The sequence below is a fragment of the Dendropsophus ebraccatus genome, chromosome 12 (genome assembly GCF_027789765.1).
Source record: "Dendropsophus ebraccatus isolate aDenEbr1 chromosome 12, aDenEbr1.pat, whole genome shotgun sequence".
NCBI lineage: Eukaryota > Metazoa > Chordata > Amphibia > Anura > Hylidae > Dendropsophus > Dendropsophus ebraccatus.
Window position 1 is genome coordinate 66,826,277 of NC_091465.1, and position 13,461 is coordinate 66,839,737.

At 45.9% G+C, this 13,461-nt stretch overlaps 1 protein-coding gene across 3 annotated transcripts; it reads right to left on the reverse strand.

Moving 5' to 3' along the window:
- Window positions 1-1,784: 1,784 nt before the first annotated feature.
- Window positions 1,785-13,171, reverse strand: AKT1S1 (AKT1 substrate 1). 3 transcript variants are annotated; one of them, XM_069947600.1, is made up of 5 exons: window positions 13,043-13,171; window positions 8,527-9,024; window positions 3,294-3,374; window positions 2,525-2,673; window positions 1,785-2,197 (listed from the first exon to the last, which is right to left on the reverse strand). In XM_069947600.1, the coding sequence occupies exons 1-5, from the start codon at window positions 13,071-13,073 to the stop codon at window positions 2,063-2,065; spliced, it is 894 nt and encodes a 297-aa protein (XP_069803701.1). In that variant the 5' UTR covers window positions 13,074-13,171; the 3' UTR covers window positions 1,785-2,062. The 3 variants fall into 3 exon arrangements, with proteins under 3 accessions (XP_069803701.1, XP_069803703.1, XP_069803702.1); XM_069947602.1 differs by having other exon boundaries at window positions 13,047-13,143; XM_069947601.1 differs by lacking the exon at window positions 13,043-13,171 and adding an exon at window positions 12,906-12,991.
- Between the last annotated feature and the right edge of the window lie 290 nt (window positions 13,172-13,461).

The following is a 13,461-nucleotide window of genomic DNA, read 5'->3' on the forward strand; positions in this document are numbered from 1 at the left end:
CTCCATTGGTCTGATAATCGGCCTGTGTAGAAGTTTCAGCAATCAGCTCAGTAGTGGGGGGGGGGGGGGGGGGGGGGGGAGGGAGGGAGAAGAAGGCTTGTTGGTGGATCACTGAGCAGGCCCAAGAATCCCCATTTACTGGCAGCACATAAGTGGGGGAGGGATGTGCCACCTATACTACCTGCGGTCAAGTTATTTGTGCTATGTAAAGGCACTGCAAAATGAGCACTGATCTTGCTGAATGGCTGCAGCAACAAAATGAGGACTAAGGGCCCCAATTCCACCGGACGAATATCGTTTGCATAATCGTTAACGATTAACGATCTTAAACGACTGCTATTGCGAAAGACCTGAAAAGGTTCTCATTTCCATGGAACGATAATAGTTACTTATGATCGTAATTGTGGTAGTTTTTCTCTTCGCTATTGCGTTCGTATCTATTGCAAATGACCAAACAAGGTCTTATTCAATGCAAACCACCAACGATAAATAGGTCCAGGTCTTAAGGCGATCAACAATTTTTCATTCGGTCGTTAACTGCATTTCAACCAAATGATTATCGTTTAGATTTGAACGATTTAACGATAATCGTCCGGTGGAATAGGGCCCTAACATGGGGTCATGTAGAGGTAACCTTATTCTAATAGAGCCCATCTCCTGAAACACACCGAGCACTTTGTTCTAGTGTTCAGTTGTGGTCTGGAAGATGGAACCACTTAAGGACACTGCTTTTAGGGAGTCTATGACCACCACAGGGCCTAAGCAATCAATGGGAACACTGATATCTACAGCAGGTTATGCGCTGCTCAATTTGCTACGGATCCACTGAAGATGGCTAAAGGCAGCTTGTTTATCTCCAGTGGCTTTGGACTCCCTGTACGGGAGCAAGCAGACGCCAACCCGTCAGGTCAGCACTCGCTTGTTGTTCCCCACTTTCTGCTGGCACTATTACACACACACTGACAGCGAGGGGGTAAGTGTGGAGGGCCATAGGAGAGAGTGCAGTGGTCTGCTGCCGCTACTCCTATTACGCAGAGAGATGGCAGCAGATGTTTTTTTCTATCCTAGTAGTTGTCTTTCAACCTGTTAACTGACAACGATCAGCCGACATTGTTATATTGGCTGTTCATTGCCCTTTGTTACAGGAAACGACTGGTGATAATGGACCAAATAGACAATTGCTTTGTGTGATAGGGCCTCAAGTCAAGCCTGCTGATTCCAGCTGCCCAATATCCAGGTTAGGTTTCTCATGGCAGATGTTGGGGGGGGGGGGGGTCATAAAATGCCTAGAGAGTCTGGCAGTGGTCCTCTCCACATTCATCCAAGCTTTCAGCTGACAGCAGTCTGAAACATATGGTCAGCCTCACAGGCCAAAGGGGACATCTAGATATTAATGGCCTAATCTGAAGCTTTACAATTCGTGGCAGGGATGCCTGGAGTCAGATTGCCAGCCAGCTGTTTAAAGCAGCCACAGCCTCATTGTACTACTCATAGCAGTAGTCTAAGGTTCTAGAGTGCTCACCCATTCATGAGTAGTAGATGTGCAAGGTGTTGCAGCATTCTAGTACAGCAGTGAAAGGACAAGCACAGAAGGTTGCAGAGCTTTCATGACCACCATCCAACTAGAAGTGCATTGTGACAGTTACCCATTGTACATCAGAATCCCGCATCACAATGACCACACTGCAGGTAACCCTCTGTACTCTGGATTAGTAGATGTCAGCTTAAAGGATCTGCACATAGCTGCATCCCCACAAACACTAAAAACTCACCAGTACAACCCATTGTGTATTCCTCTTTATTGAGGCATGATAAAAAAGAAAATGGGGTAAAATTTTGCATCAAATTGTCAAATTGAAGGAAATTCATCTTTAGAGAAATTGACCACTTTGGGCATGAAAAAAAATTAAAAATGTATTAAAATTCAGTTTCCCCACATTAGGCAATGATCCAGTCAGCCTCCTAATGGTGGGCAGTTGCAATACATGGAGCTTCTTCTGCTGAGATGTATTGTGACAGAGGAGTCCTTAGTGTTCAAGCCGTGGTCACATCATGCCACTTGTTAGTACTTCCTGTACTTTGTATGGAAGTCGCCGGTGTTCAGGCGTGGACGAGGAAGGTCGCCGAACGGTTGCGAGGTGTCATGAGCCAGGGCTCTCATGCTAGCAGCAATTCTGTCCAGGTCTGGGGAAGGAAACTGCAGAGAGGCCTTGTTTTAGCAAACAATACAAGACATGTAACCACACCAGGGGTGTATACTACATAATGCAGACAAAATATTGACCACCCCCCTAAATGTGTAATCAAAAGATTTATCAAAAAGTGAAACTGGCTCAGTTGCCCCTAGCAACCAGATTCTACCTTTCCAAAGTCTGAGGAATGAAAAGTGGAATCTGATTGGTTGCTAGGGGCAAATGAGCCAGTTTCACTTTACACCATGTTTGATAAATCTCCCCCCTTAGTGTCTAAATTAAGAGTGGTGGGAATAGGCACACAGTGCTGTCCCAGGACACCCGACCCTTACCTTGCCACCTTCATCATCTGACGATTTATTGCTCTGCCTCTTCTCCTTGAAGCCCCACACAGGCACGGTGACTGGGAGCGACTTAGCATACTGCTGGAGGTTACGCTGGGGAGGAGGATTGCCTGGAGCATCTTCAGTCAGGCTTCCATCTGTATGACAGACATCTGTTAGATCAGCTTAGCCAAGTGTTGCGGCTGAGCAGTTTTTATTCAAGTAATGACCATGTCACTGACAAGAACTGCCATGTTTACACTGGCACTTTTACCCAAGTGTATAGAGCCTTGTGAAAAAGTCTAGAACAGTTAACATATCCGTTAAGGGTATTCCTGCCCCTTCAAAACTAAATGGTAACACCTTTTATTACCCATAATGTGTGTTATGTGATGAGTGCCCCCCCCCCACACACCAAACATGAATAGAAGTCCCTTGTGTGACTGAGTGGTAGACACTAGAGCTTGACACTTGAACAGCTTTCTTCTAACATCAGCACCTTTCTTCTAACATCAGCACCACCACCTGTATGTGACATCACAGCTGGACTCCATTCACCTGTATGTGACATCACAGCTGGACTCCATTCAGTTAAATGGAGTTGCAATATTACACAAAACCTGAGGACAAGGGTGGTGCCACAGAAGTGCTATACTGCCAGTCCCACCCACAGTGTGTAAGGTGAAGATGACCACTTCTTCATTCAAAAGAATCAGTTGCGTCCCATCAGTCAGACCACCTCCAAACAGAATACTGTGAAACCTAATGGATAACTCACCATCAGTACTCTCTTCCTGGTCAGATTCAAAGAATGGTTCACAGTCTTGGCTATTTGAGTCTTCATCCATCACAAACAGTCCTGAAGGTAAAAGACAAAGAAACATTATGTACTTGCGGCATTGCAGATACAACAGCACCACCTAGTGGCCACCAACAAGAGTTACACTGATGTTTGTAAGATCAAAGTTTACTTGTTCACGCTAACCAGGTCCGATTAGCCTGTAGTACTGTGTATACAACACATTGCATAGCAAAATGTTGTGAGTCAATGTCATGGTGCACAATGGGCTGGGAAGATTGGTAAGAGATTGTGTTGACAGTGAACAAGTGTAGAGCCCATACCAAGTAAGAGTGTGTGTATGTAGAGAGGCTGGGGAGTTAGATGTCTGTTTGGACAGTATTTTTCAGTCTTAAACTATGAAGCAGACAAGAGGGGAATAAAAACCTGCAAGTGTCACAATGAAATCTATTGCATCAGGCACAACAACTCCACCCTATGTAAATAGTGAAGAATCCATGTCCTGGTTTTTCCATTGAGGGGTATTGAGTCACTATCCTGTATTCATCCAGCCAAGTGATCCAATCATGAACACCAGAGCTGAGAGTTTACATTAACAAAGCATTTGATTCTCTGCAATCTGCTCAGCCTGCTGCTGTATAACTCACTGCTACTCCTTCCTTGGTGCTGGGAAAAGCTGGATCCAGTCCTAGGAAAGGTGTCCATACAGGACCCAGCTTTTCCCAGCACCTGGGGAGGTGTGGCAGCCAGCTGAGGAGTGGGTTTGAGATAAAGGCTTCACTTAATTACTAAAAATTTGTGTTCATCTCTGATTAAACATTAGGTTCTCACTAGTGTTCAGACTCCTAGTTGGAGAGAAGAGCACAACTTCATGCTTCTCCAAGCTCTGCCTGCACAGGATGAGCTCCTTTATAAGTGTATAAAGTAAGGCTGAGATCAGTAGTGAGCTGGGAAGTGCATGACTGAAAGCTTCCCCTATAGCCATCTATAGGGACATTTTAAAGGAATCACATCACACCTAGCTATGCCTTCTCTATGATCCATGGCAGTCTGATGCCAGGAAGCCTATTCAGGTCCCCCACCCCTTCATGGGCATCTGCTGTACACTGCAATGGTTACCTGTGCTGCTGAATGAGGCCCACTGATGCTCCCGGAACCTCAGGATTAGGAGTACCCCAGAATAATGACCCTTTAACACATCCTAGTGACTCAAGAAAAATCCCATTAACCACAAGTTACTACTAGAGCCCCCAAGTTAGCATTAGGGGGATGAGATTGACCAACACTTCTCTGCTGGAGATAGCCAAGTACAGCCAAGTACAGTGCACAGAACACTTAATTGAGTCCCATAGGCTTCAGCTAGACCTAGAGTGTTAATGTCCAATCAAGGCCTCCCCTATAACATGTCCTGATTGACCTTATAGTGCAATACACAGGGAGCCATGAAGTACACCTATAGGTTACAGCACCCCCATTAAGAGGTAGCCTTCATTTGGCTAACAGGGCTATGTGAGTGAGAAATGCCCTACAATAGAGCACAAGGGAACTGAAAATTCAGCAAGTCATACTTGGAACCATGTAACATTGTGCACTGCAGCAAGCCCCATTACTCTAGGCAAGCACCTTAAAGATAAACTGGATTTTTCCATGAGCGGCAGGAGATGACAGAACTGATCTGGCTGCACTGTACATGCTCCTGCTTCTTCATACATGTCTGGCAGCTGGCCACTGAGCAGTACATAGGTTGTCAGGGTCTGAGCATAAGCCAAACTTACCACCGGATAAAGACCTCACATGATGAGGCCAATGCTGGCCAAGAATTCCCATGGTGGGCAGCAGGGTCAAGACTGCAATGATCTCAGCTTTCTATCAGTAACTAGCTAAAGCTTTGCCTCCCTTTACTATGAGCCGCTTCCTGTCTGGTGTTATACAAGTGTCTCCTTCTACAATAGCTTGCATTACATTTACAGCCCTGTAAGCGCCTAATGAAAGCCATTGCTAAACTACAACCGAAGGCTGAGGGGTATGCTGGTGTTCTGCAACTGCTGGAGAGCCACCAGTTGGGGGGGGGGGGTTACTAAACTGAATGTGGACTTGTTATAAGTTATGTTCTATTGGGACACTGCAGCACCAAGCTGTAGCATAAGGGGAAGAAGCTTCAGGAGCCATTGATGGTAAACATGATTGGGTGGGGGTTTGCAATTAAGCTCCATTTACTTCAATGGAGCAGAGTTTGAAACCCCACCCAATCTGGTGACGAATGGGGACGGTTTATGTAGCACTGGATAACCCCTTTAAGCCAAGCAGATCTTAAGTTGGACCATTTAGAACTGAACAAGGGATGGGGAACCTCCACCTGTTACAAAACTACATTTCCTATCATGCCTGGACAACTAAAGCTTTGGCTGTCCAGGTATGATGGGAAATGTAGTTTTGCAACAGCTGGAGGGCTGAAGGTTCCCCATCCCTGATATTCACTGATCAAGTAAACTTGTCAGCCAAACACTTTACATGTTACCTGTAGTGCCCCCTATCAAGCAGTTGTGAAGCATTAGAAGTCACACAGCAATAAGAGGTAGAAGACCATTCATTTTGAGTAAGGTTTGCTGCTTATAAGGGGCCCCAGAGACAATTAAAGGGGAACTCCACAAAATAAATTGAGTCAACTTGTGTCACAAATTTAAAGATTAGTAATTTACTTCATTCAAAAACTTCTAGTTCTTATCAGCTGCTGAATGTTCTGCAGAAGTGGTGTACTCTTTCCAGTCTGACAGTGTTCTCTGCTGCCACCTCTGTCCAGGACAGGAACTGTCCAGACCAGGAGAGGTTTTCTATGGGGATTTGCTACTGCTCTGGGCAGTTCCTGACAAGGACAGAGGTGGCAGCAGAGAGCACTGTCAGACTGAAAAGAAAATAACTTCATGCAGGACATACAGCAGCTAAAGTACTGGGAGACGAGGTTAACAGAAATAAAATTACAAAGCTATAAAACTTTCTGAAATCAGTTGATTTGAGGGTATTAGGGGCCTCAAAGATGTACTACATGCTGTGCAGGTGAAAAGCCATGCAGTTTGCCACAAGTTACAAAGCAAAACTCATCCAGGGACCCTTGGCCTGTGTTTGGCCATTTGCATATGGAATGTGACTGAAACCATGCCCATTTCTTCCCCCAATAGCAGTATGCTGCAGGTAGCCCTCACAGTGCACAGCCATTGATGTGAGCCCTTGTTTTGCCATGTTCAAGCAACTCAAAAAGGCAGAAACAGCCTTGGGTAAGGACATGGGTGTCAAACTCAGGCCCTCCAGCTTTTACAGAAATACAATGCCCATTATGCCTGGACAGCCACAGCTTTAGCTGCGCAGACATGATGGTTCTTCTTGTTATAGCTGGAGGGCACCTACTAGTTATGAGAGCTTCAAGTTCTACTAGGTGCTTCCTCCAAGAATAAAAGTATCTTCATCTGTCAGTGACAAGTGGACCACCTAGATAATCCTGTACTTGGGACAGCAGAGTGCCACCAGCCTTAGCAGTTGTCACCCAGTCTTCCCACACTGACCACCAACACTACATTTTACAGCCATACAGAAGTAGTGGACAATGCAAAAGGTGAAGTCCCCTGAAGGATCAGAAAGTGGCCAACGCCAAGCTTTTATAGAAGTCAGTGAAGTTAGCATGAGCCTCCACCACAACTGTATTGTTTGCAGACTGCAGAAATGTCATTAAACTATTTGTGGATCTGCACATGCAAAAAAAAAAAAAAAAAAAAAAACCCGATAGAAGATCAGGAAGAGCCTTGTCTGGGGTTGCTGACCAATATGGAAGGCAATCTGTATTAAATAAACTGACTTCTAGGGGCACTTCTGTTTTGCAACTAGAGGGTACAAGTGCAGGTCCATAGAAGTCAATAGGTCCTATATGGTCAGCAGTTCTGCACACGTGTAAAGGGGCCCAAGCTTCATGTTTACTTGGGTTTCCCATCACCCAGCTGCTCTACCTCTTGGAGGCGTAGGACCAAGTTGACCACTGGTGTTTCAATACTGGTCAGTAGAGTAGGCAGTGTCTGCACAGATACAAGTGTGACACTTCACATGGTGAATTACACTGTCTGCTGTGCGTTGTTATACGACTAGAAGGCACTCCAAAATGCAACCCAGAGACACAGCCGAGTGTGGGGGGGGGGGGGGGGGCTACATCTCCTCAGCAGTATCTCAGAAAGCCTTAGGTGTGTGATCAACTTTTGACAGTTAACATGTCAAGGGTTTCTGAAAGTCAGTGATAATGATTTAAGTGCCCCCCCCCCCCCCCCCCATCTGTCACCATTATGTCCCCACTCCCTTCCTGGTTTGGCACAAGGGACATGAACAGGACTGAATCAGCTCAGCATGTCTGTCTTACATGTGTCTGGGGACAATCCAAGCCCTGAAGTGTGTAAACCCAGCGAAAATAAGTAGACTCCCTGAGGTCCCGACCCCCCAACTGGAGTCCCAACCATTGCTCAGATATGTGGTTAGGAACCTAGCCAAACGAGCTGAACCATACAGGGACCGAGGGATCAAACTTTGCATTTTTCCAATGCACTGCATTAGCAGAATTGCTTTTTTATTCCACAACACCTAAAAGTTTAGGTGATGGAATAAAGTTTCACCAACACTTACCAGGTCACAGACATGACAAAAGTTTTAGTCAGGGTCAAAGGTGGAGAGTTAGCAAACATGGTGTAAAGTGAAAATGGCTCAGTCGCCCCCAACAACCCACCAGATATTTACCTTTTATTCCGCAGACTTTGACTTCTAGGAACAATCAGATTTTACCTTTCATTTTCCAGTTTCACTTTACACCATGTTTGATAAGTCTCCCCCAAAGTGTTCAGAGCTGCACTGACCATAAGCCAAGAGAAGCATGTAGCTTTAGACTTCTCTCCCCAGCTTGGTGTGACCTCTAGTCGCAGGAGATGGGCTCCATTACAAGGCTATGGGGCAGTCTCCTGTAACTGGCTTGAGATTACAGCAAGCCAAGTGAGAAAGTTGTGTGCTTCTCACTGGTGGGGGGTCCGAGTGTTAAAGCTTCTGACGTCAGACATGTCAGAAGTATTAGTCACGTGACAGGGATACTAAAAGCTGTTTTAACGCAGACAGCTACCATCTTTAGTCAGTATATCCACGACCATGTCTATCACCAAAGAGCATGTGGTTCCAAGTGTGCAGCCCTCACCTGTCGAGTCACTAGGAACAGTGTCAGTAGCCTTTTGCAATTGGCTCTCCTTGTAGTCATAGTCCTCTTCGTCAGGGGCATCAATATGAGGGCGCTGGTCGGGTGCCTGACTCTGAGGCCCAACCTTGGCCCTTTCATTGTCCTCAGCCACAGAAAAGCCTTCTTTGCCATATATAGAGGGGTAGCTCTTGGAGTAAGAGTTCTGTCTGGCCCCAGCAGTCTCTTTGGCAGCCTTGTTGATGGGCATAGGGCTGGTATAAGCAGTGGTTTTATGCACTATAGCAATGTCATCAATATATCGCTGGGTGGCCTCCAGGAGCACCCCACTACCATGAAGGGTGTGCGAATAGCTGGCCAGCATTTTAGACTTGTACGCCGTAATCATCACAATTTCATTTCCAGTCTTTCTGCGATACTTCTCTGCGGCACTGATAAGGGCCTCCCAGGCCTCCTTGTGGTTGTCAGCCATGTCAGTCATGATTGAGAGATGTTTGCAACCTGGAAGAATAAAGTCACATGGAAAGGTTAGAACTGATGCTCCAGATATCAATGGACAGTACAGAGATCTTTCTACATCTGGGCCTGTAACCATGCCAAGGGAGCATACGCTACATCTAGAGTAAAGAAGGCTTCACCACCAGCACAAACAGGGATTCTTCACTGTAAGAGCAGTGAGACTATGGAACTCTGCTACACATTGTTAATCCAGAGGAGGCTGGAAGTCTTCCCTGAAAGTCATTACAAGGTATGGTTACTAGATATCGATCCAGGGAGTTTGACATCAGGAAAGTGTTTTTGCTCCAGTGTGGGGAATTGGTACTAGCCTCTCCTCTGAATCACTGTAGGATTATAGATTGAACTTTATGGACTCGTCAGCATACCTGTTATAGTTGAGGGGTAAAAGATAAGTTAGTGGGGCACCAACTTCTGGGACCCGCCCACCATCCCCCTCCCATGTGAATGCAGTAGTTGTCAAGCATGCTGCCCCTCCCATTTTCTTGCACAGGATGTGATGGAGTTTGCAGAGTACAGAGCTCAGCCATCTTCAGCAGTTCTATAGTAAGCGACAATGCACATACTCACCCACTGCTCCAGTCACATGGAGGATACAGATCCCCTACTGTAACTGGTTGGACCCTTTCCAGCTATCCTGGGGGTAGGTGACAATGGCTTCCCACTTCTCAAGACACTTCATTGGATGCCAACTGGTCAAAAGACTATCTCATACCAGGTGTAGGAGCAAGCCAAGCATGCAGACATAGTGTATGTATGTTACAGGTAGTCAGTGACTTCCATAACATGCTTAGGCAGTTTAGTTTGTGGCATGTGTGGGCTGCATTCTCTCAAAAAAGGCAGAGTGGGGCTGCCACCCAACTTTTCTATAGCCCTGAATGGTAAGTAGTGTATACATCAGGCTGTACCTCTAGCACATCTCTGCACCTTTGTAAGCAGAAATACGTGATTAATAGTTACAAGAAACAGGAATAGATGAGTGCATTTACAGTAAAAGCAAATCACTAGGTTCTCTCAGAAGTGCTGCCTTATAACTCAGAAATTAAATTTCCCAGGACTGGATCCAACTTTTCCAGGCACCTGGAAGGAGCGGCACAGTTACAAGGCAGCCGGCTGATGAGCAGATTTAAAAAAAAAGTTCTTTGTTATTAATGTAAATTTGCTCATCTCTTAACCAGGATTATCCCAAGGAGTCACACTTCCACTCGTAGTCATTTGGGACTGGCAGTAAAGTTGGTTGAAGACTGCACAGCTCTGGATTTTACAGGTTTGCTTTTGCACTAGTGTGTCAATAAAGTTTTTGAAAGGCACGCTCAAACTTGAAAAATCTGGCACGGTGCTGTCTTCAAGCAGCTCGACAGTCATGAAGTTCGCTCATGCCTTTCAACACCCTGTCTAACTAGCGGAGAAGCAACTCTGGAGTGTAAGCTACTTGTAGCAGTCACATGGCAGAGGGGCTCAGCGCCCCCTAGAGGTGGTCTACACCTAAACCCCATTCAAGTGTTGCAACCTATAGAGTGGGGGTAGGGAACCTTGGCTCCAAAGCTAAAGCTTTGGCTGTCCAGGCATGATGGGAGTTGTAGTTTTGCTGAAGCTGGAAAGCCAAAGTTACCTACACTAGAAGTAGTCTACACCTACACCCCATTAGAGCGTTACATCCCTTAGGCTGGGTTCACACTGCAATTTTGCAATCTGTTTTCTTCCCCAAAAACGGATGAAAAAACAAAAAAAAAAAAAAAAAAAATCAAAACGGATCCGTTTTTTGACAGACAAAAGTAGTCAGCTACGTTTGTGTCCGCCCAAAAAAAAAAAAAATTTTTTACAATCTAATGTCAATGAAAAAACGGATGCACACAAATGCATCCGTTTTTCTCATCTGTTTTTTGAAAAAACAGATTGCAAAAATGCAGTGTGAACCCAGCCTTAGAGGCTTAACATTATGTGAAACACTGACTACACCAGTGGTGCACATGTGGGATAAACACACTACAATTCCTATCATGCCTGGACACTCAGTTGTCTGCATGATAGGAATTGTTTTGCAGCAGGCTGTTTGATAAGGGCAGATACTCCACTAGGGGGCAACAGATCCACTTAGAGGGCTATAGTACTCTTTGTATTTTGCAATGGAAACAATTTATGGGTGTTTTAGTGTTTGGACCCCTCACTTGGGTAATGCAAGATATAACAATAGTATCCAGGATACATTCAGTAATCCTCAGCTCCCAGTCATTGTGCAGCAGCATTGCTCAGACGCTGGCCGACTCACAGCTGAAGGCTTCCTACAATCACATCTAGTCTGGAGGTCAGATCCCCCTCAGCTGTCTTCTCTCCCTCCTCCTATAGACAAAAGGGAAGTTCTGGCAGCAGATGCATGGATTTTTGCAGACGTCCTAAAAACTTCCTGCAACAAATCTGCTGCATGTGAATTCTAAGCCAATGGCTGTAAGCCGAATCCATGAGCCAGAGAAAAGCCACAGTTACTCACCAAGAATTGCAGAGGTTACATCAGAAAGTCATAAAGGACCAAAACAAGGAAACTGAAAAGGCCCACAAGTCATACATACTGAGGGCCCTAATAGAGGCTATTGTTCTCTGTTAGCCAGTTCAGGCTTGCTGTGATGTAGGATTAAAGGGGTTATCCAGTGCTATAGAAACATGGCCAGTTCAGGTGCGGTTTGCAATTAAGCTCCATTTACTTCAATGGAACAGAGTTCCAAACCCCACCCAAACTGGAGACAAGAGGGGAAAAGGTGGCCATGTTTTGGTAGCGCTGGATAACCCCTTTAAGGGTACAAACACAGCATATATGCTGCGTATTTACTGCTGTGATACACAGCAGATTAGATCTAAATTACTGAACACAGTATCAAATCTGCTGTGTGTGTTTGTACCCTTATAGTCACCCATGTCTTATGTCTAATAGGACTGAGTCTGCCAGTGCACAACTACAACTCCCATCATACTCTGACAGCCATGAGCTGTAACTGTATACAGGTCAGCTGACCTGCCAAACACCATTTGATCCTAGAAGCCATATGTATAATGTATCAGAAGGGACAGATTAGATACAGCAGTCAGTTTCACAAGTGGCATGATTAGATACAACTACTAAGCCAGTATGTAAGCCTCCTGCATCTTAGTCTAATTGTGATACTCTATCCAGCTTGTGTATCTAAGCCTCTTAATGTTTTACACCTGCTCCTACTGTCTGGTCAGTTCATCCAAGCCTCCCTTGTACTTATCACATGTAGGGTTGGATACTGGAGCTCAGCAGGCAGTATCACACACATGGCTTAGATACACACTAAGCAGACAGTATCACCAGCGATAAGATTAGTTATAGTAACTGAGCAAACAGTCTCATAAGAGGCTTTATCACTAGCTGAGTAGACAGTATCAGATGACAGGATTAGATACAGCAGCTCAAAGTATCAGATAAGCTTAGATACACAGGCTGAGAAGCACTAGTCATTTAAAGGGAAGAATCATACAGGAGTGTGCCCCAACCTATGAGCTGTGGAGAAGCTACAACTCAAGGTATGCTGGGGGTTGTAGTTTCTGCCCTTGCATGCAGAGCCCCCCCCCCTGCCATAAGGTTGGGGGCCCCCTTTAAAGGTTCAGCAGAAACTTCTACTTGCAATGGGTAAAAGCTTGCAAGTCACCAGAGGCTGCAAAACTACATATCCCAGCATGTCCACTATAATGTCTGTACAGCAGGAGACACTGGGACATGTAGTTCAACAGTAGGTAAACAGCAGAAGTAGAGGACGGTAATAAGCCGTGACAGGACGAGGCTGGCCCCGGTATAGGGCGCTATGGGGGTGACACAACACACCGGGTACACAGTCATGCACACTTGTTACCTGCAGCAGATCCAAGCTCAGCACCACAAGGGTCGCACAACCACAAGCGTCACCAGCACCAATCCCACTACCCGCCCACCACTCTTTATAGCGCCTAACCCCGCCCCCTTACACCAGGTTCACGCCCACCGCCTTACGTGCCAGGAACAAAAATGGCGCCTTCCACATCAGCCGTCCACCTCTAGAGTCCTACAGAGAAATTAACACGGCCAACACTGCCGAGCTGTCCTTCTCTAACGCTGTCAGGTCAATGTCCAGCCGCGTCGGTAACACGAGACAGGAACCTGCTTTCCGGTAGATGGTCGTTTGCCCTTAGCCAAGATGGCGCGAGGCAGCTCGGTGCAGCACAGTGGTGACACTGGCCACGCCCCCCAGTTTGTTTATTTCATAGCGCAGTTCTCTAATATAGATCCAGACGGTCCCATAGGACACGTGTTGTGAAAGGCAGCTAGTGTATAATAATTCAGTGTATACCCCTGAGAGGGTGACAGGCTAAGAGCAGGGCAGGCAAAGGGTTCACTGATCAACAAGTCAGATGGAAGAACAGCCCTTTAAA

What these genes read in the sequence shown, in the direction of transcription:
- AKT1S1 (XM_069947600.1), bottom strand. Translation starts at nt 13,073, where the DNA reads ATGTGGAAGGCGCCATTTTTGTTCCTGGCAC. An exon ending in TGTTCCTAGTGACTCGACAG is followed by an intron (nt 3,375 to 8,526) that starts GTGAGGGCTGCA and finishes TTTTACCTTCAG; the next exon opens with GACTGTTTGTGATGGATGAA. An exon ending in CCAGGAAGAGAGTACTGATG is followed by an intron (nt 2,674 to 3,293) that starts GTGAGTTATCCA and finishes TCTGTCATACAG; the next exon opens with ATGGAAGCCTGACTGAAGAT.